Source organism: Patiria miniata, unplaced genomic scaffold, assembly GCF_015706575.1.
Source record: "Patiria miniata isolate m_02_andy unplaced genomic scaffold, ASM1570657v1 HiC_scaffold_19, whole genome shotgun sequence".
Lineage (NCBI taxonomy): Eukaryota > Metazoa > Echinodermata > Asteroidea > Valvatida > Asterinidae > Patiria > Patiria miniata.
In genome coordinates, this window is record NW_024037057.1 from 1,340,305 (window position 1) to 1,367,693 (window position 27,389).

Consider the following 27,389-nt stretch of genomic DNA (forward strand, 5'->3'; position numbering starts at 1 on the left):
TTTTATATGGCTACTCGATTCATCTTAAAGTAACATTCTTTCGATAATGTGAGCCTCAGAAAAAAGATACATTTCAACGGTTCAAGTCGCTACTGATAAGTCTGTTGTATTCATTTATCCCGTTCACCAGTCACGTCACTATAGACCCATGACGATGAAAGTACCGTTGCGTCTACTCATGCGTAGTGCAAAGGAACCAGGCCTGTCCTGCGATATGACGTCGGCCACAAAGGGTCTATAGTCACAGCTACCTTCCCGTTGGTATTCACACCTGCTGTAGCGATGTCAAAAGGACATGTACAATGTACATGTATTATCAGTGGCGAAGCTTCCCCCCCCCCCCCAAAAAAAAGAGTTTTTTAAAGACTACCCATTTTCCAGTCAAGTGACCTTTTTCCGCAAGTGTTTACCCCCCCCCCCCACATACTGTTGAAGAGTGCCCCTTTTTTCTTTTTTAACAAGTGCCCTTTTTTTCAACTGCCCTTTTTACAAAAAAAAAACGAGTGCCTTTTTTTAACTAGCGGCTGTAACGAGTGCCTTTTTGGGAATTTTGCGGTGTGCCTCCCTGAAAAAAATACCATTGTCCGATAATGTGTATGATCACCCGCTTTGACCAGCCCCCCCCCCCCCCCCCCTTTGATTTTATGGAGGCCAAAAGTGTCTAGAGAAAAAACCTGTCGACATTTCAGCACGGATGTGCGAGTGCCCTCATCAAGAATATCCCCCCCCCCCCTCCCCCACCTCCCCCACCAACCAATAAAAATGACCTTGCTACGCCTATGCTATTTCATATAACATGTCATTTGTGTCTCATCTTTATTCTGGGTTGCGAAGTTTTTATTCGGGTAGTTGACTTTACTTTCGATCAGTATAATTTACATGTATTTAAAACAAGAGTGAAACAATTAAAATTTTAATTACATGTGTATTTTTCCTTAATACTGGAAAATAAAACACAGTACCTACAAATTAGAGTCATTACAACGCTACCGTATCAATTCACACAAACCTACACCTTCCTAGTATAAAACAAGACATTCCCTCGCCATTCTATGGTTTGTGTATCCCACATTCTCCCTATCTCGATCACATCGTCACAGGCTCTGCCATTTCTCTTTGAAATAAATCAGCCCACTCAATGAGAATGTTGAGTTCTCTGGATTAGTACAGTTTAATCAACTCCTATCAATAACTTCACCGATGAGATGTGGCACATGGACGCATATCCTCATATTTTTTCATTATATATTTTCATCCTTTGCTGTGACAAGCTAGTCTATGTAATAGACCTATATATGAGCAGATTCGCTGATTAATTATGCAAGACAACCACATCTTGACCTCTAGATTTTGACCAATCAGGGGGCGCTTTCTATATCGGGTCTTCGGTCATTCACCCATTGTCGCGTCATAGACATGATAAAAAAAACCTAGACACACCAACAAAGGCTGTGGTCACAGGCTCTGTATTATGTTAAGCGACACGCGCCCAGCTGTTGTTGTATTACAAAACACTGCAATCGAATTGACCAATCAAACGTTTAGTCCTGATTTGGGAATGAACTGACGTCATGATTTAGTAAAGTCGACTCCGATTGGCTGAGGCAAGAGATCCCATAAATCTGCATGCTTTGATATATCAGACGTTATACAGGAGTTTGGGCTCCGCGGATAACGGGTGATACTCAGACAAGTGACAAGCAGGCAAACAAGGCGATTGTCTGTGGAAAAATTCCCTTCCTTTAAAAATGTTGATCTTATATTAATGTCACAGTACATACATTCAGTCGCGTAACTGCAATACATGTACTACAAAAATGCGCTCCGCCCAATGGTAGCTGGACCAATCACAGCCTTGCTTAATGTCTGACATGCGTGCACGCACCCATATTGGATCGATCGGTCTATTCCATCACAGAAAACCCTCGAGTAATGCTCATAATAAGCCAATAATGAAATTATAAGCCTTACCCATATTCCTCCCATAGCAGCATGATCAATAACAGCATTGTTTCCCTGTTAATGTTGAAGAAGATGCGTAAAACGAAAACAATATATACGAATCCTGCATGATATATTGCAATAACCCTGATTTCAAATAACACCCCCAAACCCAAGAATGAGATCAATATGTTACATGTAATGTATAGGATGATATAATAAACTGTTGTAAGATTTACACTGGTCTGCTGGATTAAGTAATGCGGACCACTGAGGGAAGGGAACCCAAGTAGCGTTCACTGCAGGAGAGAGGTACAAAGTCATGATGGAAATAAAAAATACTATAAAGATAGCATTAACAAACTCTCTTATTTGCAAAATGAAGGACAAACTTGGCAGGAAGATATTCTCAGTCCCATTCAAGGCTAACAATCATTGGAATTGGAAAGCATAAAAAGTATGAATTATGCTCCAATTCAATAAGATGTACAACAGTAAACAACATGAGTTGTTTTTGTTTTCTATTTAGTTTTTCACAAAAGACCGATGCAATAGGCCTCACCCAATGAAGTTTGGACCAATCAAATCAGTGACTGCATGTATGCATTATGCATGCAGACGAAGCACTTAGGGTGACATGGGTGAGATGCACATGGGCAGGGCTTATGGCTCAATCTGGAATGCTCCATGTCGCGAGTGTAAAGATAACACATGTACAATAAAGCATCAACCTCAATTTCATGACATCACAATGACCATATTGTAACTGTTACTTTAAACTGAGTGGCAGGACAGTTAGCAAAGTAATATTGTGCATGCAATTACAAAATGTAGTTCGCAGGCATGGGCTTAAATGCCACTCGAAATTGGACATCACAAAATTAGGTCTATACATTACATTATATTCTACATCCTCACCCAGATAAAGCCTTTGTACATGTACAATGTATTTAGCTTAGATAACAAGAAGTCATAAAAGAACAAATAATGGGACTATTTTGTAAGTTTGCAGTTGACATGCAACACGTTCCTGTCTTGACTGTCATGTTCATACACACTCACAGTCAATCACATGTAATACACATATTCGGTCGAAAACTCTGACCATCAAAATGCCATTAACTTGATTTCTGAACATCATGCCATTTTATTCTTCATAAGGAATCCTTGTGGGGGTCTTAATCACTAGTATCTTGTACGTAGATCATTTCTTTCTGTGCTAGTCCAAAGCTTTGTATTGTGATGTCATCATCAGGATCTGGTGTAGCCTGGCAGGGTAATACACGACGTGGGTAGTTGGTCTGTAGCCTGAATTCACTGGGTGCATCGTCTTGTATGAATACAAAATCATACACAACCTGATGGCAGAATCAAAATTACATCAAAATTACATCATTACCAACTCTGACATCAGTGTTAAACTTTGTTGAGATGTTACTGACCCAACTACAAATAGATATTCACCATAGTCGGTTTTATTTATCAGAAATATTGGAGAAGAGCCAGATGTCAAGTGACATGCAGAAAAGGGGCCAGTAAGCCATCAACATGTTTGCAGTGTTTTCTAGTTGTTTATACATTTGTGCATTAATTAACAGCCAAATACTTGATCTGCAAAATAATGAATCAGCATGCAGGCTTCAGCTTTTTTATAAAACGTCAGAGTGTCTTTCTTTATTTTCAATATAAATTTTATTTTAGTTTCAAGTTAAAGTGGGCAGAAGTAGTCCATTTGTGTGATAGCGAATTTCACGTTTCAGTAAAAACAGACACTTTTTTTTCTATTTGTGACTGTAAATTGAATAAAATTGCTCAACAACAGTATAGCTATTCATAAGATGAAATTGGGTTGGGTCCCGAGTGAAAGTTGGAAAAAATCACTTGGGTGGGACTCGAACTCACGACCTCCTGCTTTCTAGTGCAGACGTCTTACCACTCGACCACCGAGCTTGCGAGATAAGTTGGTTGGGTATAGCTGTCATGCTTATTCATATTGCAGACACTTTTATGGGATTTTCATTTACTGCCATAATTAATCATCAGAAAAGACTATTAAAATTGATTGGCCTCTTTACAGCGGTTACTGTCTTAAAGTTACAGGCATGTTTTCCATCTCAGATTTGTCCATGAGTATTGATAAACAAACAGCAGATGAACTACCTGCAGAGGATCAGTCTTGAGAAAGCATCGTTCTAGTCTGGTCCCACAGGGAAGCTTGACAACCACATGGATGGCATTAGGGTCTTGAGGATCTGGCTCCGATGGAAGACTTGATGCTTTGGCTTGCTTTAATTCCTCCCTCTCCTAGAAATCATCAAAGGAAAGCAAACTTGTCACTAGGATCAACATTATTACTTCTGGCAATGACGAGTATTCATGTTCCTTATAATCAGCATCCTGGGTGTTTCAGCTTGCACATTCTAAGAGACTTTATAATTTGTTGTCCCATCTGGTCTGCTTTAATCAACACAGTAGGTATAGATCCAGTATTCTAGATAATTGTGAGCATATAGAGGCCGTCCTTCATTAATGAATGATACATTGAAATTAACAGGTGTCAAAATATACTAAAATTTTTGGTTTTTCTCAAAATAGAATTTTTTTATTCTATTATGGTAAAGTCTTATAGACTCAAAACAAAGTAATACAATGACATGAGAAAGCAATTGTTATACCATGGCATAAGGAATCAATTGTTATACCATGGTAAAAGGAATCAATTGTTATACCATGGTATAGGGAATCAATTGTTATACCATGGTATAAGGAATCAATTGTTATACCATGGTATAAGGAATCAATTGTTATACCATGGTAAAAGGAATCAATTGTTATACCATGGTAAAAGGAATCAATTGTTATACCATGGTAAAAGGAATCAATTGTTATACCATGGTATAAGGAATCAATTGTTATACCATGGTATAAGGAATCAATTGTTATACCATGGTAAAAGGAATCAATTGTTTTACCATGGTATAAGGAATCAATTGTTATACCATGGTATAGGGAATCAATTGTTATACCATGGTATAAGGAATCAATTGTTATACCATGGTATAGGGAATCAATTGTTATACCATGGTATAGGGAATCAATTGTTATACCATGGTATAAGGAATCAATTGTTATACCATGGTATAAGGAATCAATTGTTATACCATGGTATAAGGAATCGATTGTTATACCATGGTAAAAGGAATCAATTGTTTTACCATGGTATAAGGAATCAATTGTTATACCATGGTATAGGGAATCAATTGTTATACCATGGTATAGGGAATCAATTGTTATACCATGGTATAGGGAATCAATTGTTATACCATGGTATAGGGAATCAATTGTTATACCATGGTATAGGGAATCAATTGTTATACCATGGTATAGGGAATCAATTGTTATACCATGGTTTAAACAAATCAATTGTTATACCATGGTAAAAGGAATCAATTGTTTTACCATGGTATAAGGAATCAATTGTTATACCGTGGTATAGGGAATCAATTGTTATACCATGGTACAAGGAATCAATTGTTATACCATGGTACAAGGAATCAATTGTTTAACAAGGAATCAATTGTTATACCATTGTATAAGATTGGGAAATTCTCATAGACTTTTGAATTTTCAAACAACCCATGGATGTGTAACGAAGATGCGCACACCAATAACGTGCAGGGGTGGCAAGAAAAACAAATTGTTTTTACAAATGATAAATTATTTAGTTATCCTATAATTACTTTTTAAGACTCACAACCGCTATCAAATATAGTTGAAAGTAATATATTAAACATAAAACTACCATTGTACAATAAAACAATTGCTTGTTTAGCAATACACTTGTTGGTTTTGAAAAACCTGAATGGATACAGCACTCTTGGTTTTGCCTGGGGTGCCATTTACACCCCTCAGTCCTACAAAAAGCCACGAAGTTTACATCACAGTAAACAACAACAGTATGTCTATTGGGATATGTTACATCATGCCTTTGATACTATAATTTCATTGATTTAGAACGGCCACATGTCCAGTCCATAAAAATAAACGTTCACTTCAAATACACTGCGTTGTATAACAATTACCTCATATACACTGCAGCGCATATAATTGACCTCATATAAAGTACATCTGCATTGCACGCGCATGTAGGGACAGCAATTATTCAGTCTCATGTCCCGCAGGAAATCTCACAGTCCAAAGGTTACAACGCAGTGATTAAATTTATTTCTTGCAAGTAAGTTACAAGCATTTATCTTTTTGACTTATTGGCATGACATTACAAAACAATTGTTGACTGCTGTGACGTGGGATATGGCATTGGCAACCCCCTTGCTTCACTTCCGGGGGGTTGGGGGGGGAGGGGGTTGGCGCTATGTGCCGCTCGGCTGTCAAAAATATCCACGTCACAGCATTCAACAATTGTTCAATGATCCATTGTTTTCTATGGCGTACCGAAGTGTGACATCATTTAGAACCAGTAAGTGTAGTGCAAACGAATGGAGTACACGAGCGTGTTGGTTCACGGGCTGAATCACGCGCTAATGTCTTTTAGTCCGTGGGACAAGGCCTTATTTTCGCTCGCCACACGGTCTGGTTCACCGAATTTTATAAAACTTCACAGACATGTAGATTATGGTGTACCATATCGAAAAAACTTTCTTCCCCGATCCACAGTTTGTTTGGGAATGAGAAAATCTGGGATAAAAACGCTGAAAATTCTACATGAGAAAAAACATAAGAAACAGCGCCCCCTATTGACACAGTCAGAAACCTTTTTCTCACGCAATGGCCGTCCAACTCCGAGTTCGGGCGGTCTGACGCGAGTATCTATTATTGATCTCACGCTCGAACGGCGGGAACACGACCCACGAACACTGCACTCGGAACAGGATCTCACACCATGCACCGTACATATCCGTCGTTGTTTGCAAGAATGATATACCCGGTCCCGTGTCAAGAACAATTAAAACCCGCCCAAACTCGGCCAATGAGTTCTTCTTCCTATATATAGTCTAGATGACACTTCTTTCCTATTGTATTCTACATTTTTTTTATTTCTCATCGGAATGCAAAAATATTACCTTTAAATACAGTTTTGTCCAACATGAAATGATCACGTTATAAATTTAAGATCGAATGTTAACATTGTTATGTATTTAGCTAAACATCGATTTGATGGTTAAACCACAGATCAGAATAATATTTTGTGAACTCTTATCTCAGGGTAACATGTTTTCAAAAATAATAATTATAAGTGCGTGGCATCTGGTGGAGCATCTGAACTTCTGAAACATCTTTTAAAAAATGTTATGCCTGAAATTTAAAATAGTAATACAAGTTTGATGCAGCCTCCAAAAAGGAAGCGGGTGGGCCGTTGGGTTATTTGTTGTTTCACGGAATGGACGGAGCAACAACAACAAAATAATGAATCGGTTCTTAAAACAATATTCAGAATAATAAACACGGTAAAACGGTTTCGGCTGAAATAAATTGCAGTTGTAATGCTGCCACTCACAGCTTCCAAATAATAGAGGAATATAAATTTATTTTCTCTTCTTAAAAAAAGTTGCAAACAATTTGATGTGACTTTTGATATGTTATACAACAATTATCTAATCGGCCTGTAATGTATACATGTGCTCATTTAGCTCGTTTGGTTATTATAAACGAGTAATGCTAATTCAGTACAGATTAAACAAACTTATGTAATCTAAACACCATTCTTCTTGTGTGGGTAACAACAGTACTGCACACGTTTAAATCCCCCCCCCCCCCCAAAAAAGAATAAATAAATAAATGAATTAAATTAGATTATTTAGGTTTTCCCTGCTATTTAATAACGATTATCATTTGAATTCACTGTTTCTAATATTCATATTCGTTCATCAACATCGATTTAGTGCACTTCCAACGTTTAATTTCGTCTTTTGTGTAACAATTAAAAATTCAATTCAACATATTCAAAAAAGAAGTATATGTTTTCGTACGGGTATCGATTTCGTCTAGTCTACGCCAAACCTTGTTAGTCAGAAATTAAATTCATCTAATTGATTTATATACAACGAATTCGATTTCTGAATGCTGCCATTCGGCAACAGCTTAGACGTATTTGATCTGTAATGATCTTATATGGAACTTGAAAGATGTACCAGTATTATCTGGCAAGCGCTCATTGCGTGTGAAAAGGTTTCTGACTGTGTCAATAGAGGGCGCTGTTTCTTATTTTTTTCTCATACAAAATTGTTGGTATTTGTATCCCAGATTTTCTCATTCCCAAACAAACTGTGGATCGGGGAACAAAGGTTTTTCGATATGGTACATCATAATCTACATGTCTGGAAAGTTTCATAAAATTTGGCGGACCAGATCGCGTATCTCGAAAACTAAAGCGTTTTCGGCCTCTCGTCCCACGGACTATTTCACACACATTTTGTGGGCGTGACGTATTCACTTCAGTACTCCATACACTCAAAGGTAAATGCCATTTACTTCTCTCTCATTACACAAATTGCCAACGTTATATCACAGCAAGCAATCGCTAACAATAGCTTCCTAGCAGTAATTGGAAGGCATGTTTGTCTAACCTGAACTTGTCTCTGTTCCTCCATCTCTCTCTCTAGTTGCTCCTCTACCTGTCTCTGTTTCCTGTCCTTCTCTTCTTGCCGACGGCGTTCCTGATCATACATCACAACAAAACAAGTTCAAACTGCCTGATCATAATAAGAAATTGACAGGTTATATCAGGCAATGTCAGAACTTCTCTGAACTTTCCTGATTTTTTAGTTACATTTTGGAGGTTTATATTTAAATGCTTTAAGGTTTGTTCTAATGTACAAGCTGTGTTGTTCGCAACTTCGTCTTCTGTTATGCAAATTTATTTACAGACAAGTTATCTCACACAGAATTTCATCTTGTGATACTGCATCACACCTTTTTCGTATCGCGATTATCAAGTATCATGATTACCACTACACCTCTACAAGAAATCTGTCAAAATGCCTGTTTACACGTCATGCAGGTATCTTATGCCACTGAAATCAGCCACTTTAATTATGCCACAAGTCACAGACTCTTTCCTACATAATACCCCCATACCAGTCACATACCTTTTCTCTGTCTTGTCTGAGAGACTCATGATAAGCTTCATCTTGCTGTTGTCTCAGGGTATTAGTTTGTACTCTCTGCTGTCGTTCATGTCTGATACTGACTAGATAAGCCTCAGTCTCTGCCATGACTCGTGTCAAGCGGGCTATCAGATCCTGGGGCTCAATTGCTCCTTCTATTCTCTGCACAACAGTCATTTTATTCTCCCTCAGTACAATCAGGGCAAGGAAAGGGTACGTGGCTTCTCTTAGAGCGTGAGACACTGTTGGCAAAGATCAAACATATCAATATCAATCATTTTCATAGCTCCTTTGAGTTTACAAGGTGTTGAAGTTAGCAAACTACTTGTTGCATGCTATAGAGAGAATTCACAAAAGAACGAATAGGGTTAGTGCCAAATAGGTCATGAGTTTGTGTGGTCTTATAACATCTTGCTGTTTGCTACGAGGGTAGATGGCACAGATATCGCATGTTACGCGTCAGTGTGAAACATAAATGATGAATTTTCACCCTCTTTTCTGATAAGTTACTCAATCATGTATGATTTGATTGAAAGAGGATGAATTGCTGAACATGTTAAGGATATGACGTTTACAAGTTTAAACAGGAAACAAAATGAACTCAATTTACAAATTTTCTCAAACGTTTAAATGGAACTCAAATTTCAGAAATGGGACCTTGTATTTACGCACTGTACCCTCCAGTTTTATTTTAAAAGAATCCACAATGTTTGTAAATTTATTTAATTTGCAAAGCATTAGAAACGCCTTTAGTATTTGATCACATTCCAAGAAGTTTAATTGATACTTTCTCTCAATGACCGGCAACTATCTACATTTTGTACAATTGTTTGCGTTTGATGTTTTCAATACGCCATTGGGCCAAGATCAATGCTTGGATAGATCGAACACCGGCATGGACGGCGTCTCTCTAAGTGCTATTCTGATTAAAAAACTGAGTTTTCAAACAATTCTGGGTCTGTCCTTTTTCTATATTTTTCTCTTGAACTTTTTCTCTTGAACTTTGAATTTGCAGAAATCATCACTTGGTGTGTTGTGCAGTAATCAAACCATTGGCTAGCACTTTCATAATGACTTGAAAACCGGCGAGGACAAATAAAAACAGCCTACCTCCCGGGAGCTAAAGCGTAATTTAAAATGATATATGTTGATGCATTTGGGGGTGATTGTTTTTCCCCGGGGCTGCACCTTTACAATGGTAAAAAAAAACATGTGCTGCTTCCAGAACAAGGAAAACAATGACCCAGAATATTTGGTGTTGGCGAGGGTAAAATATAAAATAGTCTTTAGATCTTAGGGCGGGGGCCGCGGGGCATTGACATACATGTATACAGGTGCTATATGTACTACAGGAACTTCCACCATTTGCGGATGTAAACCTTTTAATTTGTTTTTGAAGAGTGTTTTTTAGTCTTGTCAGGTTACTTTTTCCCCAAGGGTGGTGCAGTCGTCAAAAAAGCCCTTGCCGTGTTAAATTTGGTCTAGTGCCATTTTACAATAGTTATCAATTCACAACATTTTCGATATGTTATAATTGTACTGCGTTTGTTTGTTTTTTTCAAATACCCATTTATTGCCCTTGATTGGATGGGCCCAGTCAGGACACAAAATAAATGCAAAAAATAGGACGCTACACATGTTGTGGATCCTATACACCGCACATTGTGCCCGGATGTGCTGTCAAATCTTGCAGGTTTCTGAGGTCAACTTACATGCTCTATTGCTACAGTGCACCAGGTACCTGCCAGTAGACGCAAAATAATAGCTTGTTCTTAGCACTATACATCTGAGAACAAGCACACGCCCATCATGTACCCAGCACATAGAGCTTTGTCTAGTGATCACACAGCATCATTTACTGCTCATGCACAGAATTCATTTAACATACCTCTGTATCCCTCTGGGGTATTAGTGGATGCAGCCCAGAATAGCATTCTAGTGTTGATAAACTCAGTCACTTCATTATTGCATAGCGTCTCTCTACAATGTGAGTAAAACACACAACAATCAATGCATGATCCTGTACATGTACGAGCTGGCTCATATGTCAGGCGTTCTGGCAAAATAAGACAGAACTGGGCAGGGGTCGAAACAAGGATTTGTGAGTATTAGGAACTTAGAGAATAAAATTTTCCCTACAGTACTGTTTGTTGCACTTCAATTGGATATTTGACAACTTATGGCTGTTTATAAAGTTTGCATTTATCGACATGTCAAAAAAAGGGGAATACTTAGAAAAGGGCCTTGAAAGTTCCAAGTTTTGTATTCGTGAAAATGAAAGATGCCAATTGTTTTTCCTTGAAAACTCATTTATTCAACTATTTGTATACCATGATGGATATGGGGAATGATGATGATGATGATGATGTAGTAGACTTTTCAAAGATTGCAAATACCAAAAAATCTGAAAATTGAAGAAAAAAAAAATCACCCCCATTTGGTTTTCTGCATTTTTCTCCACTACTGCCTGTGCCTAGTTCCATCTGATTCTGCCAGAATGCCTCACATATGTGCGCATGATCAATCACAAATTCTGTGGACATAACCATTTAGTACATCTCTGTGGCGCCTGTTACCTGAGTCATATTTTCCTACATCTTACATGAACATTGTACATATGTTGCTTCAAGAGCAACTGCCACATTATATCTGCGAATACAGGAAACCTTCTGTTCAACCTCTTATGTGTAAGTACAGTGTATGTTTTTGAATGTGGTACTCATTTATTTATTAATTAATACTTTTTCTTGGACAGGCCACTAGCTGATCATCAACAGCCTGGATACATCATGTTTCCACTCACCTACAGAATACAGGTGTATCTTCATGGTTATCTCCATGCAAGTACACCAGAAGGAACTTCAATTCTCCCTTAGCATCAGTCAAAGCCTATAATCACAACACACAAGACACAAGCTCATCAATACGTAGTGGTCCCTTTACTAAAAATCAGATGTACCTGAACATATTTCTGTGCTTGTACTCAAACATCAAACATGCAGCTTAGGAAAAGGCCAATTATGTGCAATAGTGGCAGTGTAGGAAGACTTTCAAGAAAATGAGCAATAATACATCCATAAATAAGTGAAAATATGGAAAAATTGCAGGACGATAAATAATCAATAGGAAAAGGAGGAAGCAAAGACTGTCACTTTTTGAACTTAAGTCTTTCGTTGAGACCACACATGATGGATGTCATCGGGTAACAGACATAATTGTCATCAATCAACAACTTGGAAAATCACAAGTAGGGTAATTAATGAGACACATTCTGCTACAGAACATACCAGTCAAAGAAAACCTGTCAAAAATCTTGTTGAACTGATTACCTCTAAGTAGTTCATTGCGTTGACAGTACTGTATGTACACAATGCTTGTATTTACCTGAGTGTAAGTTCCTTGATAGAAGGTAGGATGGTCACGTCCATACTGCTCATTAAACTTGTCTATAAATGCAAGCACATCCCCAACAGGATCTGTGACTATTCGTCTTGGATCAGGCCGAAAGAATCGAAGTACCCACTGCAGTATATCCCAGAGCGTGAAGGTTACAAAGCGAAATGGGAAGAGTATGGCCCAGTAGCCCCACTGGAGTAGAGAGGGACGTTGATGAGCTCGCTGTACTGTGTAAATCCTGAGAGACAATCACAAAGGTATTAACTATATCATTAGCAAACAGACAAGTGAGCTTAACCCTAACAACCCTGAGCCCATCAAGCTCCAACAGCGGGTTTTGCTTGATTTTGGCAGGGTTGGTACCGAACACTGGCAAGTTGGTGTTGGACTTTGATTGACTGGGTACCAAAGGCCCAGGGAGACCCTGTTGAATTTTGTGAGGTTTGGGGCAGAAGGGCATGAGATTTGTGAACACGTTGGAGTTCACTGGCATTTCTTCGTGGGTATGCTCACCCACGGTCCTCAGCACAGCTTGTGGTCAAATGTGCATGTACATATTGCTTTATTTTGTTGGGTTTGGTACCATCCCTATCCAATCACTCGACAATGCATAGGCCCATCCATACCAAGTCAATCATACTCCAACAGTTGGAGTTTGGCAGGTTTAGTACTGTTCCCCGTACAAGGCCTGTTGGAGTTTGGCAGTTTTGGTACCAGTGCTTACAGACCTGTATGCAGCTGTTGAAATTTGTTAGGTTTGGTATACTTTCTAGTGCAAGAGCCTAGGGGGTTAGGGTTAAAGAGGTAAGAGTGCTATCTGTATCGTTGTTGCCATTTAAAGACAACTTGGTCAGTCATGCAAGTAATTTCCAATCACAAACAAGGTTTCACAAATAAATGTATTTCCTGGTTAAAGGTAGAGTCCATCATTTGCAGCCATTCGAAAAGTAACTGGCGTAATTATTGTTGAAAAACTAACTTGGTTGAAAGATAGTAAGGAGACTAAACTCCCTGTGAAATTATTCTTTCTGGGAAGCTGTCATTTTGAAGTAATCAACGAAAGAAGGCATTTCCAACGGTGATTCTTAAGAAGCACCGTAGGAAAATTTAAATTAGTAGTTCGTTTTGTTATTCAGCGCAGCGCGCACAAGTATTCGAACGACGCACACGCGCGCGCGGTTGTTATAATTCGTCGGATCAGTGCGCGACGTCGCGTATAGTTGCAATTCAAAACAATTCAAAACATGATTCAGTAACTTTTGATTTGAAATTGAGATCTTAGAATGCTGTTTTTCTCGGAATGAACAGCTGAAGCTTAGCTGAAACTTCATCAGGTTAGTTGCTCAGTATCCTTCATTAGATTTTGAACTCTTTTGTTGCTTCAAACGAACAAAATGCACAAATTACAAATGATGGACTCTACCTTTAACTCCTGAGGCAACTGTGCTAACTTTCCCAACTCCTTCACCATATGCCATTTGCACACGTCTCTCTGTTTAAATTCCTGGGTGCATCAAACTCCATGTAAAATGTTTCCTAAATGTCAAATGCATTCTAAATCCCGATGGATTTTGATGGAATTGGTCCAGTTCCTAGTAAAAGACGCTAGGGAGTTAGGGTTAAAATTGGACAATGGTCTTATTGCACCTAAGCATTGTGGAATTAACACAGTCATAGAAATCAGCTGTGGGACACAGTGGTCAGGCAAAACAAGTGAAAACGGATCCAATTTATTTGAGAGTATCCTCATATTTAACCAAACCAATGGTGTGTTCTGACCTAGTTCTGACCTATATTTACAAGAACAATACCCAGTGTCCCTGTCTGTACATTTTATCTGGGAAATTATCTATGAGCTGTGCAGCCTTGACTACAAAACAAGTACATGTATGGATTGTCAGATACGACCACTGAGGATATAGATGACAAACCTTTGGTCACTGGAGTGAGTATTGACCTCTGGGGGTGGGGGTTCAATTCTGCTGCTTGGTGTATCAAACACAGTAGGTCTGCCTTCAGATACGTTCAATGTGTCCTGTACAGCAGTCTGATGGGGAAAAAAAAACCAGTCACACATCTTGGAATCACTCTACCCAGGCTGCTGCTCTCACACTACATGTTTCTTGGCCACAGGCATTTCATCACATTAAACCCAGGTATTAGCATTTCAGAAGCTTTTGTATGAGGACCTGATGAACCCATTGGTTGTGTACACCCTCAGGGCCAATGACACCCTTAGCTTTGCCTGGGTGCCATTTGAACCCCTTGGGAATTCATACAAAATGCCATGGACAACATCACAGCAGAAGCGACTGTATAATGTACATACACATATATAAAGCCACTGCTTTTAAAATCAATGATAATTTCAGTCATACCTCAATGTTCCAATTGTGTCTTTGTAAGATGGAGCGGCATTCATCAGTGTCTTCATTACCTGTCAGATCCTGAACAATGTCAAAGACACTATATGTTACACACAGTAGTAATAGTAGGTAGTGGTCAGCACATTTGCTAATATTGTGCGGCGTTCTGGCAAAATGAGACAGAACTGGGCAGAGGCCGTAATGAGGGTTTGCGGGTATTAGGAAAGAAAATAAAATTCTACTTACTATACTGTTGCACTTCAATTGGACATTCCCCTGAAAAGTAATGGCTGTTTAACCCTAACCCTGCTAAATCCAACAGGATCCAACTATTTTACATTCCCGTTGGGTCCTGTTGGATTGAGCAGTAAGCCCCTTGTATCTTTTCCTGTTGCCATCTGTTGGATTCAGCAGGCAACTGAAAACATTAAGGATCGGATTCTGTTGGGTTCTGATAGTAACGCCAAGTTGGACCATATACATCGCGTACACTACACGTGTGCAGCCCGATTTCGAAAATCATATGACGCTTGCACAGCAATGTTGTAGTACTCGTACTCGGTACTCGTACTCTACTACTCAAGTACTTTTGTTAGAGTACTCGTATTCGTACTCGTACTCGAAATGACGAAATTGTACTCGATCATCAAGGTTCTTGTACTCGAATAGCAGTACTCGGAAAAATATGGTATAGCTTGACTTGCCACGGCCTTATTTTATCGATACTTTCAGTTTGAAATGATTGATTGGCTTGCAGAGAAATCGAAGTTTTGTGACGTTCCTCTGCACACATCCTGAGAAACACAATTAACAGCTAGCCGTGAGTGGGTCTGTATATCGGTCTGACTGGGCCTGGGCAAATAACGCAGAATGACCCATTTGCTGTATGTGGGCACAATGACCAATCATGTAGGTGAAACGCTAAGGTGTTCCTCAAAATAGTCGTTGGATTAACTTGGGTGATTGGAGAAAGGCCGTTTTCCGAACCCCGGTTTTGGCTCCCTATCCGGTTTGGAAAACGGCCCCTAGTCTGGTTCCGGCATCAGGCCTACAGATATAAACACAGGCCTAGGATCAGGGAAGCAGATTATATGCATAGTACACATATTACCACGAATCTGCCACGCTGAACGTTGTACCGTCCATGTTCGCTTGTCAAAAATTGTCAGCCTGTGAAGAATTTGTAACACTTTTGTGCCCAAGTTGTAGTTTGTTTGTGACGAAAATCACGAATGTCGTCTGTATACAAGTACTCGTACTCCTACTCATACTCGGAAGTACAGGTACTCAAGCTACAATGTAGGTCATGACACTCTAGCCCCATAAATGTGGCCAATTTACTGGACTACCTCTGTAAATAAAGACCACACTTTGGAACATGCACCCGAAAATGTAGAAAACTTTGTCAAGTTTTGATTTTCATATTTAGACTTTGTTTGTTCATGTAGTTTACTTATGCTTTAGAAGCACACTCACCCTCTTATAGCGATAGAAAGAAGTTCGGCATTTTTCAGACATGTATTTGTTTGTGTAATTTCGTGTAATTTCGTTCTTATTTCTACGCTATTTCTAGAAATGACGTACTTTCACTGGGATCGTATCCTTTGATGCATGAACTTTAACCAGCAGGCGAAAAAATGTGGAAAGGCTTTACCGGGAATTAAGGAAAAAAGTGAAGAAAAAAAATCTGCTTTTTACAGCTAATTGTTAACTACAAATGTAGGCGGATGCTTCTGGGCCAGCAGAAGTTGAAAACATGACCATACAGTGACCTTTTTTGATGTCCCACTGCCATAGATAATACTTTGCAGTTTCTACAGGGGTGTAAAATTTAAGGTGCAACCAAAAAGACACGTTTCTCATATTATTTTTTGTTGTTGTTGTAACTATTACAATCTGACATCTTGACAGTTGTCTCTGTTGATTGGGATGATCAAAATAACAATATAAAAGTGGGATCTATGTTAAATAGGTTCTTGTTCTTCCTTACAAGTGCAGACTTCATGGCTGAAGATAGTCGCACTGCCAGAAACACCGGGGCGAACCCCTTCTCTTAGCGATAAGTGTACTGGGTTCTTTGCATTATAGAACACACGGGACCTACGGCTTTACGTCCCATCCAAAGGACGAAGCAATAATGGTTAAGTGCCTTGCTTAAGGGCACAAGTGTCCGCACGGGCTCGACCCCCACGCCACTTTTGCCTCTGAAACACCAGAGCATGAGTCCGGTGTTCTTAACCACTAGGCCATGACACTCCACTCCAGGTAAATATGAATAAAATGTATTAATGTAAATATGTAATTATAGGCCTTTGTATAAATTAACAATTACATTGTGTAGACCTATCAACCATTATGTTGAAATTAATCTTGAAATTATGAAAAGTGTATTGGCATTTGAAAAAAAAGAAATGAAAAAGAAACAAAATGTTTGAAAAGCTCAAGGAAATATGTTTTCCTGAAACCAAGGAGTCTAACTCATTTATAAAAAAAAATGTTAATGAGTTACATGGCCCGGACACGACAGCAATGATTTTCCATGAAGCGTTCACCGCGCGCGCGCATTGGGCAGAGATTTTTCTACAACTCCAAAAATGCACACTTTGGAATTCCCCACTTGTCGCCACAAATAAAGAGATTTCGTTTTGTTAATCGGTACGCTGGAGAATCATAAGCCAACAATAAGTTTTGTTGAGGAAAAGAGTGGTTGCTTTGCTATTTTAAGCAGTACTTGGTTGTCAAGCCTTGGAAAGATTCCCATATCTGGCCATCACTAATTTTTCCCTTCAGTGACCTAGTATCAGCCATTAATTGTCAGCCATCAAAAAGTGATAAGGCCAACAAAAAAAAAAGGTTTCTGATATGGAGCTTGCCCAAAAAGTGGTGCGGCGACGCGGCTTTTTTTTTACCTGATTTTTTTGCTTCAAATGTCGGCTGATGACTGCAAATGGTGCCCGACTAAACTTAGTGCAAATATATGGGAGTCCAGAGAGGCCACATAAAGCTTATTCTCGACCATAACCCCATCTAAAAACACGTTAAAATTGTGCAGCAGCAGGATTCCAGTCAAACCAGTGAGTTTGGCGGTTTTAAGACATCATCTTTCATTGAAAAAAATACTTTTTCATTTTGCCGACGCGCATGGCTACGGCGACGCGCGCACATACCAGAAACCGGAGACTTTTTTTTGTTGGCCTAATAGGCTATGTCCTTAAAAGTCAAAATCAGGAGGGAAAATAATAAAGTATTTACTGAGAAAACACGTAGAAATTTTCTGACCAGTCTCATACTTAGTCATAGGATTTGTGCACAGGGTGACAAGTGATGGCCAGATATGGGAATCTTTCCAAGCCTTATCTGCGCAGAAATAGGAGGATCCAGGAAATGCAAACGTGTGCAAAACAAACATGACAAACCTGGTCCTGATCCTGGGAATGACACAAAAAATAGGCGTCTGAAAAATGCCGAACTTCTTTTCTAAATTTCTGTCGATATAGGACTCTTAAGAGGGTGAGTGTGCTTCTAAAGCATAAATAAACTATAAACAAAGTCTGAATATGAAAATCAAAACTAAAGTTCTACATGTTCGGGTACATGTTCCAAGTGTAGCTTTTATTTACGGAGGTCATGGAGGTCATGGAGGTAGAGGCTTAGTCCAGGAAATTGGCCACAAATTAAGGGGCTAATAAGTAATATGACACTCAATCAAAAAAGTATTTTCTGTAACTGTAAGCAACGACGATTATTTTGTTAATAAGAAATATGCATGTTTATTCTATGATTTCTCCAGACGAAAATTACCTGAAACTGGATGAGTTTTTCAGTCTGCTCTGTGGTAATTTCTGCATCTGACGCGTTTGGATCTTCCTGGTTGTTTCCATTGTACTCCGCCATTTTGTTGAACGTCCGTACGTACGTACCATTGATCTCCGTCTGTGTATATGGAGATCAATGGTACGTACGTACATTGTGCGTACGGTACGGTGCGTACCAGTACAAAATTTCGCTGCAGGGCTGCCGTAGCGTACTGCATGCACTGCGCCAGCCGTGTGATGCAAGCGCTACGGAAGTGAATGTCTTGAAGTGCGCCCTCTTTCAATTGACAATTATTTTGCAAGGTAAAAATCATCACCTTGCCTTAAAGACCTTTTGAAGCCATAATATTAGAGGGCAATGCCTTTGTTTCGCTGGGATATGCACGAATGAACCTTTTTTGCATTCATTGTTGCTGAATTCAAATAGCAAAAGCTGCCCTCTAAGATTGTCGCTACGCATAAGGATCATATGTAAGCCCTAAACTCATGTGCAAAATACCGTTCCTTGGAACCGTTTATCCTTTTAAAGACAAAGTAAATAATTGCTAGGTAAGTTTACCTCAAGGAATGCAAATATTCTCAAGTCTAAGGAATTTATAGCACTAATAAGAATTAGACCCCTATGTCGTCTCTCCTCAGGTCGCGTGTGGGCCTACTGGTTGGCCTACACAATAGCCAAGTCAACTCTGCTCAAGTGATCCAATTATTTTACCCTTGATCGCGCCATTTGGCACATGACGACGTTTCCTCCGTTTCGGATTGAATGACATACACGTATAACAAGATTATGATGGCATCATGACACCTACCTGTAACAAAATTATTCACCGGGGAGAATCCATGTAGAGGATGAAAGGTGGACATCACAGCAGAAAAGCAGTTCTTGAGTCGTCCTGGCACAGAATCCATTCAATAGTTCCACAGAGAACATGCAAGGGGCATGGATTATGTGGCCTAAGGCGGGTCATGGATGTACGCCCTCAACCCCCCCCCCCCCCCCCCCCCCACCTGCGCTCAAGCCCTGTACTCCAGTATGCCCCACTTTTCGACCTGGTCATTCCCTTAGCATTCACAAAGAATGTTATGAACAGCACCACTTAGCGTCAAATGGCGGGGGGGGGGGGGGGGGGCACGAGCGAAGCCGACCCCCTCCTCCAACATTTGGAGATAAGTTGCAGTCTTTTCGAATGTCTTTAACCATAGTCGTCGAAACACATTTACGCCCCCACCCCCGGGCTTAAAATTAAAAAGTACCAAAAAAACACTGAGCGCCCCTGGACTTGGGTGTCCCCCTCTGTTTTCTTTCTCTTCGTCGAAAGTTTTGTCCTGACTGCAGAATCTTATAATGCCGCAACTGAGCACCATGCACTGATATAGCACTGTTCGCTATCACTGCAACGATAAGTTGGGTCGGCGATAAATTAAAGCAAATAATTATCATTGTCCCCCTCAGAAAAAGCCAGACAGTATATACAATAAACCACGCACGTACAGGCGCATTACCAAGCAACAGGCGATGATTGTGTGACTATATCAATAATATTGTTGGGTCAACTACAAAAAACGAGAGGGCGGGCACTCGTCAGTATATATCGTACATGTAGTAGGCCTACTATGATTTGCTATAGTAAACGCTGCAAATTTAGATTATGTGCAGATTACATTATAATATATTCCTGGGAATATTATTTAGACCTATAGTCGTGATGTATGGCGGTTGCATTCTAGCCATATGGCGATCGGCATTTTGAAATGGCGACGGCAGGACGTAGTGTTAGTGTTGATACTGACAAAGATACAAATCATGTAAATCAAAATCCGAGGAGGGCGTCGCAAGATGATGAGGCAACGCGGAGTGATGAAGGGCAAGAGACTATTACTGACTCCTCTGTGGCTGTTAGTAGACCAAAACAGCAAACCGAAGACGTAATTGTCAAGGAGGATGGTCGTAAGAATTCGGGCAAGAACGCTACAAATACTAGTTCGACACTCTCTGAAGGTAAGCTTTTAAGAGGTTGCTGGTAGTTGGTTCTACCGGGTGTCCCAACGACTAAGTTAAAGGTATCCTTTAATTTCTCAAAAAACTACTTAACATGAGTATTTCATCTTGATGGAACATTTTAATTACACTCTTATGTATAGTCAGTGAAAATGCCATGGACATCCGTTCATGCAAACCCGAAATCGAACAGATTGTTAAGCTATGGGTTTTTTCACCCATTCCAATGGAATTTACACAGTTAGTGATATCAGTGCATCAGATTGTCATGGGCCTTTTCACTCTGATGTAAAGTAAGTTAACTGTGTAAATCCAATCCCATTGGAATGGGTGAAAAAATTCATAGCCTTTCATGATGTCAGATCTCTGGTTTGCATGAACGGATATCCATGGCATTTGTACTGACACAAGGGTATAAATGCTCCATCAAGATGAAATACTCATGTTAAGTAGTTTTTGAGAAATTAAAGGATATATGCTTGAACAAGTTTTGTTGGTACACCCTGTAATTAAACTGTGTGAGCTCATGAAACCTTTATGCAAATCCCACTGGTAATAATATTATCAAACGGTAACCATAACGAATTATAATGACAATATTATGTACGCAAACACTGTACGCTCACCCTTTGTACAAAATTATTAGGTATTTTATTCTTACGTGAGTGTAACAATAATCGGTAATATTTGCATTCGTATATTATAGAAGCAATCAAAAGACTCTTGTACATAATATTCGGTGTGTAAGCGCGTAGCCAGACCTATAGGCATTGACACAGATGGCGGGACTTGCTATCAATATTCAATCTTTTTTTGTAAATACTATTCTCAAAGGAAATCATTTATCATTGTTGGGATGGCAGATAATCAATATCAGACATCAGACTATATTGGGAAGGCCACAGTCACCGATGTTAATTACTCTGTACGCTTCAACGCACGTGTTATCTAGACATAATTGCATTGCATAAACTCAACAAATGTTGTGTTGGCACACGTGGCACTGGTACAGCCGTAACAGCACATATAAAGCTATTTCTGATTCTTTCTTTCTTTGTTTCTTTTTTTTTCTTCTTGTTTGTTTCTTTCTTTTATTTCGTAACAAATACAAGGGGTATCATTTCTTTTTTTGCGACCTTTACAACATGTGTTCACTGTATTTGAAAGAGGTCCATTCAGATCCCAATGACTTCACACTGTATGAACTGTAAAAAACATAATAATAACATGTTTTGGCTGCTTTTTTAAAGTCATATTTTAACCCGAGCAGCACTATTTGTAATGCAATCGTTCAAGAATGAAACTACCAAAATATAAAATATCCTACTTGGTTATATAAGCAAATAATAGAATCATGCATCGAGTGAAATGCGCCTAGTATGCTGTCATTTTCAAGAAAAGAGAATTACTACCATTTCTGACCGAACCGTCGCGAGAATTGCTCCCAATCCACCGAATTTAGATTAGTTTGCAATCAGTAATGGGAATTATTTTTCCCAAGTGACAAACTGGGATCATACCACAAAGGGTGCAAGTCAAGCATATTGAATGAACATTTTGGAAGGGAGAGCTTTCAACAGAAACCTTGTTTTGCGTCGAGAAAAATGAAGTTGCCCTTTTACAGCTGTCTCTATTGAGCTGAAATTTCGACAGGTTATTTTTTCACTGATGTGCTTGAGATTTATTGTATGGTTGTTCCTTGAATCGGCAAAAATACAAGTTTGGCAAATGGTTTCCATTACATTGAGTGTGAAGAATAAAAAAAAACCCACCAAAATCCCTTAAAGTTTGGACAGATATTGTAGAAAAGCAGGGCAGAAAATCCACGTGCCCTAGTCTTTTCCTTTTTCACGTTTCTTTGTTTTTTGTCTTTCCCCTGAAGACTCCAAGAATATTGTGACGTATGATAACGTGTTGTTGAACTCCAACGCCAACCACAACAGCAATACTGCCTCTAGCACAAAGCACACACGTCAGCCACCGTCTAGGCCGAGGGAGACCAAGGCTTCCCAACTACGTATCCAGTCACATTCTGTCACAGAGATGAATCCTTCTGACAAATCGAATGTCAAACGACAAAATAGCTTGAAAAGTGAAAAGCCACCAAGCCCAGGATCCTTGCCGGTCAAGCACGCGCTGCGCTCCCAGAGCACAAGCAGTGAGGACAGCTTTGAACGAGACAAGATGGAATCAGTTCTGCCACAAAATCTAAATAAGGGAAAAGCTGTAAGTCATGATTGTGTCTCGCCTTACGGACCGGCAACAGAGAAATATTTAACACCACTTCAGCAAAAAGAAAGGCACAACAAGGATCTGAGCATGCAAATATCCAAACTGGAGCGGACTTTATTGAGTCAAGACGACAGGATCAGGCAGTTTGAGGAGGAAAAACAGAGAGCGTTAGAAGACGTAGGAAAAGTCAAAGATACAGAAATGGGAAAACTACTCATTGAAATTAAGGTAAATTTATCATAAATCCTGAATTGGAAACCTAAAAACTAATTAATTATTCACTTTTTCTCATTCACATTATAACTTTCGCATGACTTTTTTGTCACGTTGGTGAACCTGTGTTTATGAAAAGGGTAAATAATAATCCATGTATACTTTAGCCCACAACCGATTTATTTCATTAAATTTGCGTTAAAATGTTACAGACTACATTTTGTAATTCGTTGACATATATTTGATAATGAAATTTTGCGTAAGTGTAGGAACTGACAATTATATTGTCTATTGTAAGACCTCCTTGAATAGTTTGCTCTGATGTAAAAAGCAACAGGTTTAATAGTCAAGGTAACTATTTTGAATACAAATCTAACGTCGTTTGGACACATTTTGCGTTTCAGAATCTACAGATTCATCTTGAAGAAAGCAAGAATTCAATAAGCGAAATATCAGGCTTACTGAGTGATGAAAAGAAGATGACTGCCTCGTTGAAGGAGCAGATGACTACGATGCAACGAGAACAGGAGGAAAGGGAAGCAGTTCATCAAACACGATACCTGGACATGTATCAGAAGGTATAGGTGTACCATCAGAGGAAGATGCAAACTTTTCAATTATAGGATCTAAAGAATTCTTGGAGTAAAGGTTCTAGAACTCCAATAACAGAAATTTAAGCTCAGAAAATCTAGCGGAACGTACAGGGCCCACCTCGATAAAAAGGGGGGAAGTAATGTTCACGCCCCTAAAATGTTTATATCGCACTGACCTTGTTGAACAAGAATGTTGGATTGCATGTTTATGTGGAAACTATTTTCAACTTCTACAGTTGACAGAGATACTTGCTTGCAAACGCTTTGGCTTCATGCTTAAGTTCGAATTGCGACAGGTTTTATAGTAGACAAACACGGTGTTAATTGACTCACCGACTGACAGACTCAATGTTATGACTTAGACTGGTTACATATCACTGAATGACTGTCACTTGTGACACACTCTTGTCTGGGAACTGCCTTATAGGCTTTGTAAGGAATTTTGGGAGACGTTTAAGCATGAATTCCTGGAGTTCTGTATTTGCGTTGTATCACATGCAGGGGCGTGAAGCGCAGCTAATCGACCAAGAGGAGGATCTTATCTGCATGGCAATCGCTACAGCTCCGGCAGGAGATGGACAGAACCGCCATCTTGTCAAGAAATTGGAACGAACTGAGCAGGAGCTGGAAAAACTACGCCAAACATTCCGCGAAGATGTGTATCATAAGACGCCTCAGTTAGATACGGATTCAGCAGCACAGGTATAACGATATCAATATTATAATTGACCTAATGCTATATATAGGCAGGAATAATTCAGTCACCGTTATGTTTTGTCTTCAAGCACAGCCCCCTTTTACCTTTTGCCACTATACACTTCAAGTTTCCGTTGAAAAGTAATGTGAGCATCATGGTTGGCTTTCCTTCACAAGAAATTATTGTCCCGATCAAACCCCATGCCACCTCGTACAGCAGCAGTAATCGTTTGGTATCCGAGGAGTATAGGGTGGTGCCCAATGTACCAAATATTCGATCAAACAATACGTTTGCCTGTACAGCCCTACCGAGGGGATTTTGTTCAAACCTTATCAGCCGTGTGGTTGCGAAGGCCTAAACGTCGCCGTTGTTAAACAAAGTTAATCCGATCACGTACTTGGACGATATACCAGAGCAGTGAAATTCATGCACCCCAAAAAAACATGGCCTTTTGAACGTTGTGTTTCTCAGAAAATATGGTCAGTATGATTGAAATGTTAAATTATAACGGAAGAAGAAATTCTAAACTTCATGTCAGTGCAATCTCAATCTCAATTTCTAGGAATCCCCTCAAGTTGTTATTTCACGTGTAGTTGAACGCCTATATAATCTACATGTAAGTATATTCCGAATTTCAGCTTAATCTGTTGTTCCAAACCCTTGTGTTACACCTTCAACTATCTCCAAGGTAAATTTCGACGAGGACCAAATTAACTCACGTACATGGTTTTCAGGTTGGCTGATTTTGGGGCAACAATGACGAAGCGCATAATTAGCATATTCATTAGCGTCACTCGGCGTGCTTCGCGTGGGTCTCGGTATCGACCAATGGAAGCCGGCAAATAAGGTGATATTTATTAATTTATAACTCGTGAAGGAGGCTATTCTGCAAATTTTTACTGCACACCATTATGGATAGGAACCTTAGTAATATTTGTGAGGCTTGTAAAGATTGACAGATATTGCAAACACCAGTGTTGCAACTTTTAAAAATGCACGTAGCCAGGCTATTTTTCCAATTTCAACGAAAAGTACTGAACATAACATATCAAAACGATTTTTAGCACATATTTTTATCAAAGGAAAACAAACCCTGAAAGTTGCAAGAAGATACGGTCTTCCAAACGGGAGGAAATAATTTTCAAAGATTTCGCCCGCCAACATGAACATGTCTGTGTGCATGTTGTTTCATTCAAAATAAAGTATTACGTAACCTTTAGAAATCGGCCTTCGCAACCACACGGCTGTTATAAATGTGTTTTTTTATTCGTGTGACTCATGCAGAAATAACTGATATAATTTTGGGGGTATTTTGTACACCTTAAAGCCACATGGTATATGGAAATCTTTGTTGTCCGTGTTATGACTCAATGAGGCTTCCTTTACTTCCCTGTGTTCTGATTTGTAATCAGGTGGAGATTTTGAAGAGTGCGGTGTACTACTATCTTACTGACACACAGCCTGAGGTGAATCTGAGCGTCATGTTGTCCATGCTGAACTACAGTGACGTCCAAAGGAAGAACATCAAAAGTCACATCAACAAAAAATCAAAATAATTCGCATATGATTAGGGCTTTAAGTAGGGCAGATCAAAACTTAAACCTCTTGTACAAACAAAGCTTGTATTGTATTAACAAACTGTATATGTCCAAATCCTTAAGTTTTAGACAATCTATTTGTGTGTGTTTTTTTATATAATTTGCAGTAGAAATTAAACCCAAATGATCTGCACATTAATGCGTAATGTGGCAGATTCTGAAATTTACAAATATGTATATTATCTTTTTCTCTAGCGGAATTGAAGGCAAAATGAAATGAATTTGAAGTTTTCCTAAAATTCAACCCCCAAATCGCTGCACATTAACCCCCTTTCCAGCAGTGTTTAAGTTCACCTTAATTATTTCGCATGAAAGATTCGTATCTCGTGCTCTTCCCCCCAAAAAAGGTTTTTATTCTCCCAACTAATTTTTAAATTCTCTGTTTTCTTTTAACGATTTGTTTTTTCGATTTTGGGCATTTGCAAACCTCTGATAAAGGAGGCTTTCATTGTGCGCACAAATAACACCGCCCTGCGAGAGCCGAATTATTGCCTTGCCGCAAATAATTCGAATTTTGTACAGAAATAATTAAATATCTTAACGTCGGTGGATTTTGTCATTCTATGTCTCATTAGAAAAGTGAATAACTTTTATATTGCTGTAGGAAAATAGAAATTGAAAAATATATATACATGTATATATTCGGGGTGAAAGTCGAAATAGCACGGAGAATGCATCTTTCAATGTTTTTCTCTCTCTCCGTGTATCGCTACGTGTACTGTTGTACATGGATAACACTTCATGCATTACAAGCCGTAACATGTGTGCAACTTAATTAGTTGGGAAACCTATTTTATGTTGTTTGGTTTCTTTTTTCGTTTACTGTTTAATATACATGTACTCATGCGCGAACTAAATTGGTTTAATTTCGTCTGTTATGCAAATTGATTGAAGTTGATAGAAAAGATTATGTTAGCCACAGCTGCCGTGGTGGATTATCGATTGTGAATACTATACGGATTGTAATGGATGCGAATTAAGAAAATGTGGAGAGAAAAAACCTACATGCGAAATAAAATCATATACATGTACTCTTCAAATTCTTTATACTGCATGATAATGATGTAATAAACATGACACGTTATCTTTCAACGAGGATATTTATTCTTCATGTGTAATTTTCATGTTTCAGTTGATCTTGAGCAACGGAATGCGTGCCTGAAAACTCTGATATTGATTATGTTCAACACTTCATTTACATTTAGACCATAAAAACAACTTTTGCTGGGACATCCGTATTAAACCAAAACCATCACATCTGCAGCATATTAACCACTTACAATAGAATACTGGCTGCGATGCAAAGCTGGGTCACAAGGAAGAGCTATTCTTATTATCATACCCAGGGGAAACGCATACAATAAGAACTGAAGTACTTTCAGCAAACATTTATGCAACAATTTAACGAGAGACAA

General features: G+C 39.0%; 2 protein-coding genes across 3 annotated transcripts; one reads left to right on the plus strand and one right to left on the minus strand.

The window, feature by feature from the left end:
- Window positions 1-2,293: 2,293 nt before the first annotated feature.
- On the minus strand, window positions 2,294-18,941 carry LOC119725282 (FAS-associated factor 2-like). 2 transcript variants are annotated; one of them, XM_038196648.1, is made up of 11 exons: window positions 18,790-18,941; window positions 18,629-18,747; window positions 14,840-14,908; window positions 14,393-14,508; window positions 12,450-12,699; window positions 11,869-11,954; window positions 10,954-11,045; window positions 9,048-9,307; window positions 8,526-8,615; window positions 4,102-4,245; window positions 2,294-3,299 (listed from the first exon to the last, which is right to left on the minus strand). In XM_038196648.1, exons 2-11 carry the CDS (start codon window positions 18,719-18,721, stop codon window positions 3,120-3,122), a joined length of 1,380 nt encoding a protein of 459 aa, XP_038052576.1. In that variant the 5' UTR covers window positions 18,722-18,747; window positions 18,790-18,941; the 3' UTR covers window positions 2,294-3,119. The 2 variants fall into 2 exon arrangements, with proteins under 2 accessions (XP_038052576.1, XP_038052577.1); XM_038196649.1 differs by lacking the exon at window positions 18,790-18,941 and having other exon boundaries at window positions 18,629-18,783.
- Window positions 18,942-19,812: 871 nt separating this feature from the next.
- On the plus strand, window positions 19,813-27,072 carry LOC119725283 (protein KASH5-like). Its single transcript, XM_038196650.1, has 5 exons — window positions 19,813-20,641; window positions 22,524-23,101; window positions 23,491-23,664; window positions 24,181-24,381; window positions 25,789-27,072. Exons 1-5 carry the CDS (start codon window positions 20,395-20,397, stop codon window positions 25,930-25,932), a joined length of 1,344 nt encoding a protein of 447 aa, XP_038052578.1. The 5' UTR covers window positions 19,813-20,394; the 3' UTR covers window positions 25,933-27,072.
- Window positions 27,073-27,389: the final 317 nt, after the last annotated feature.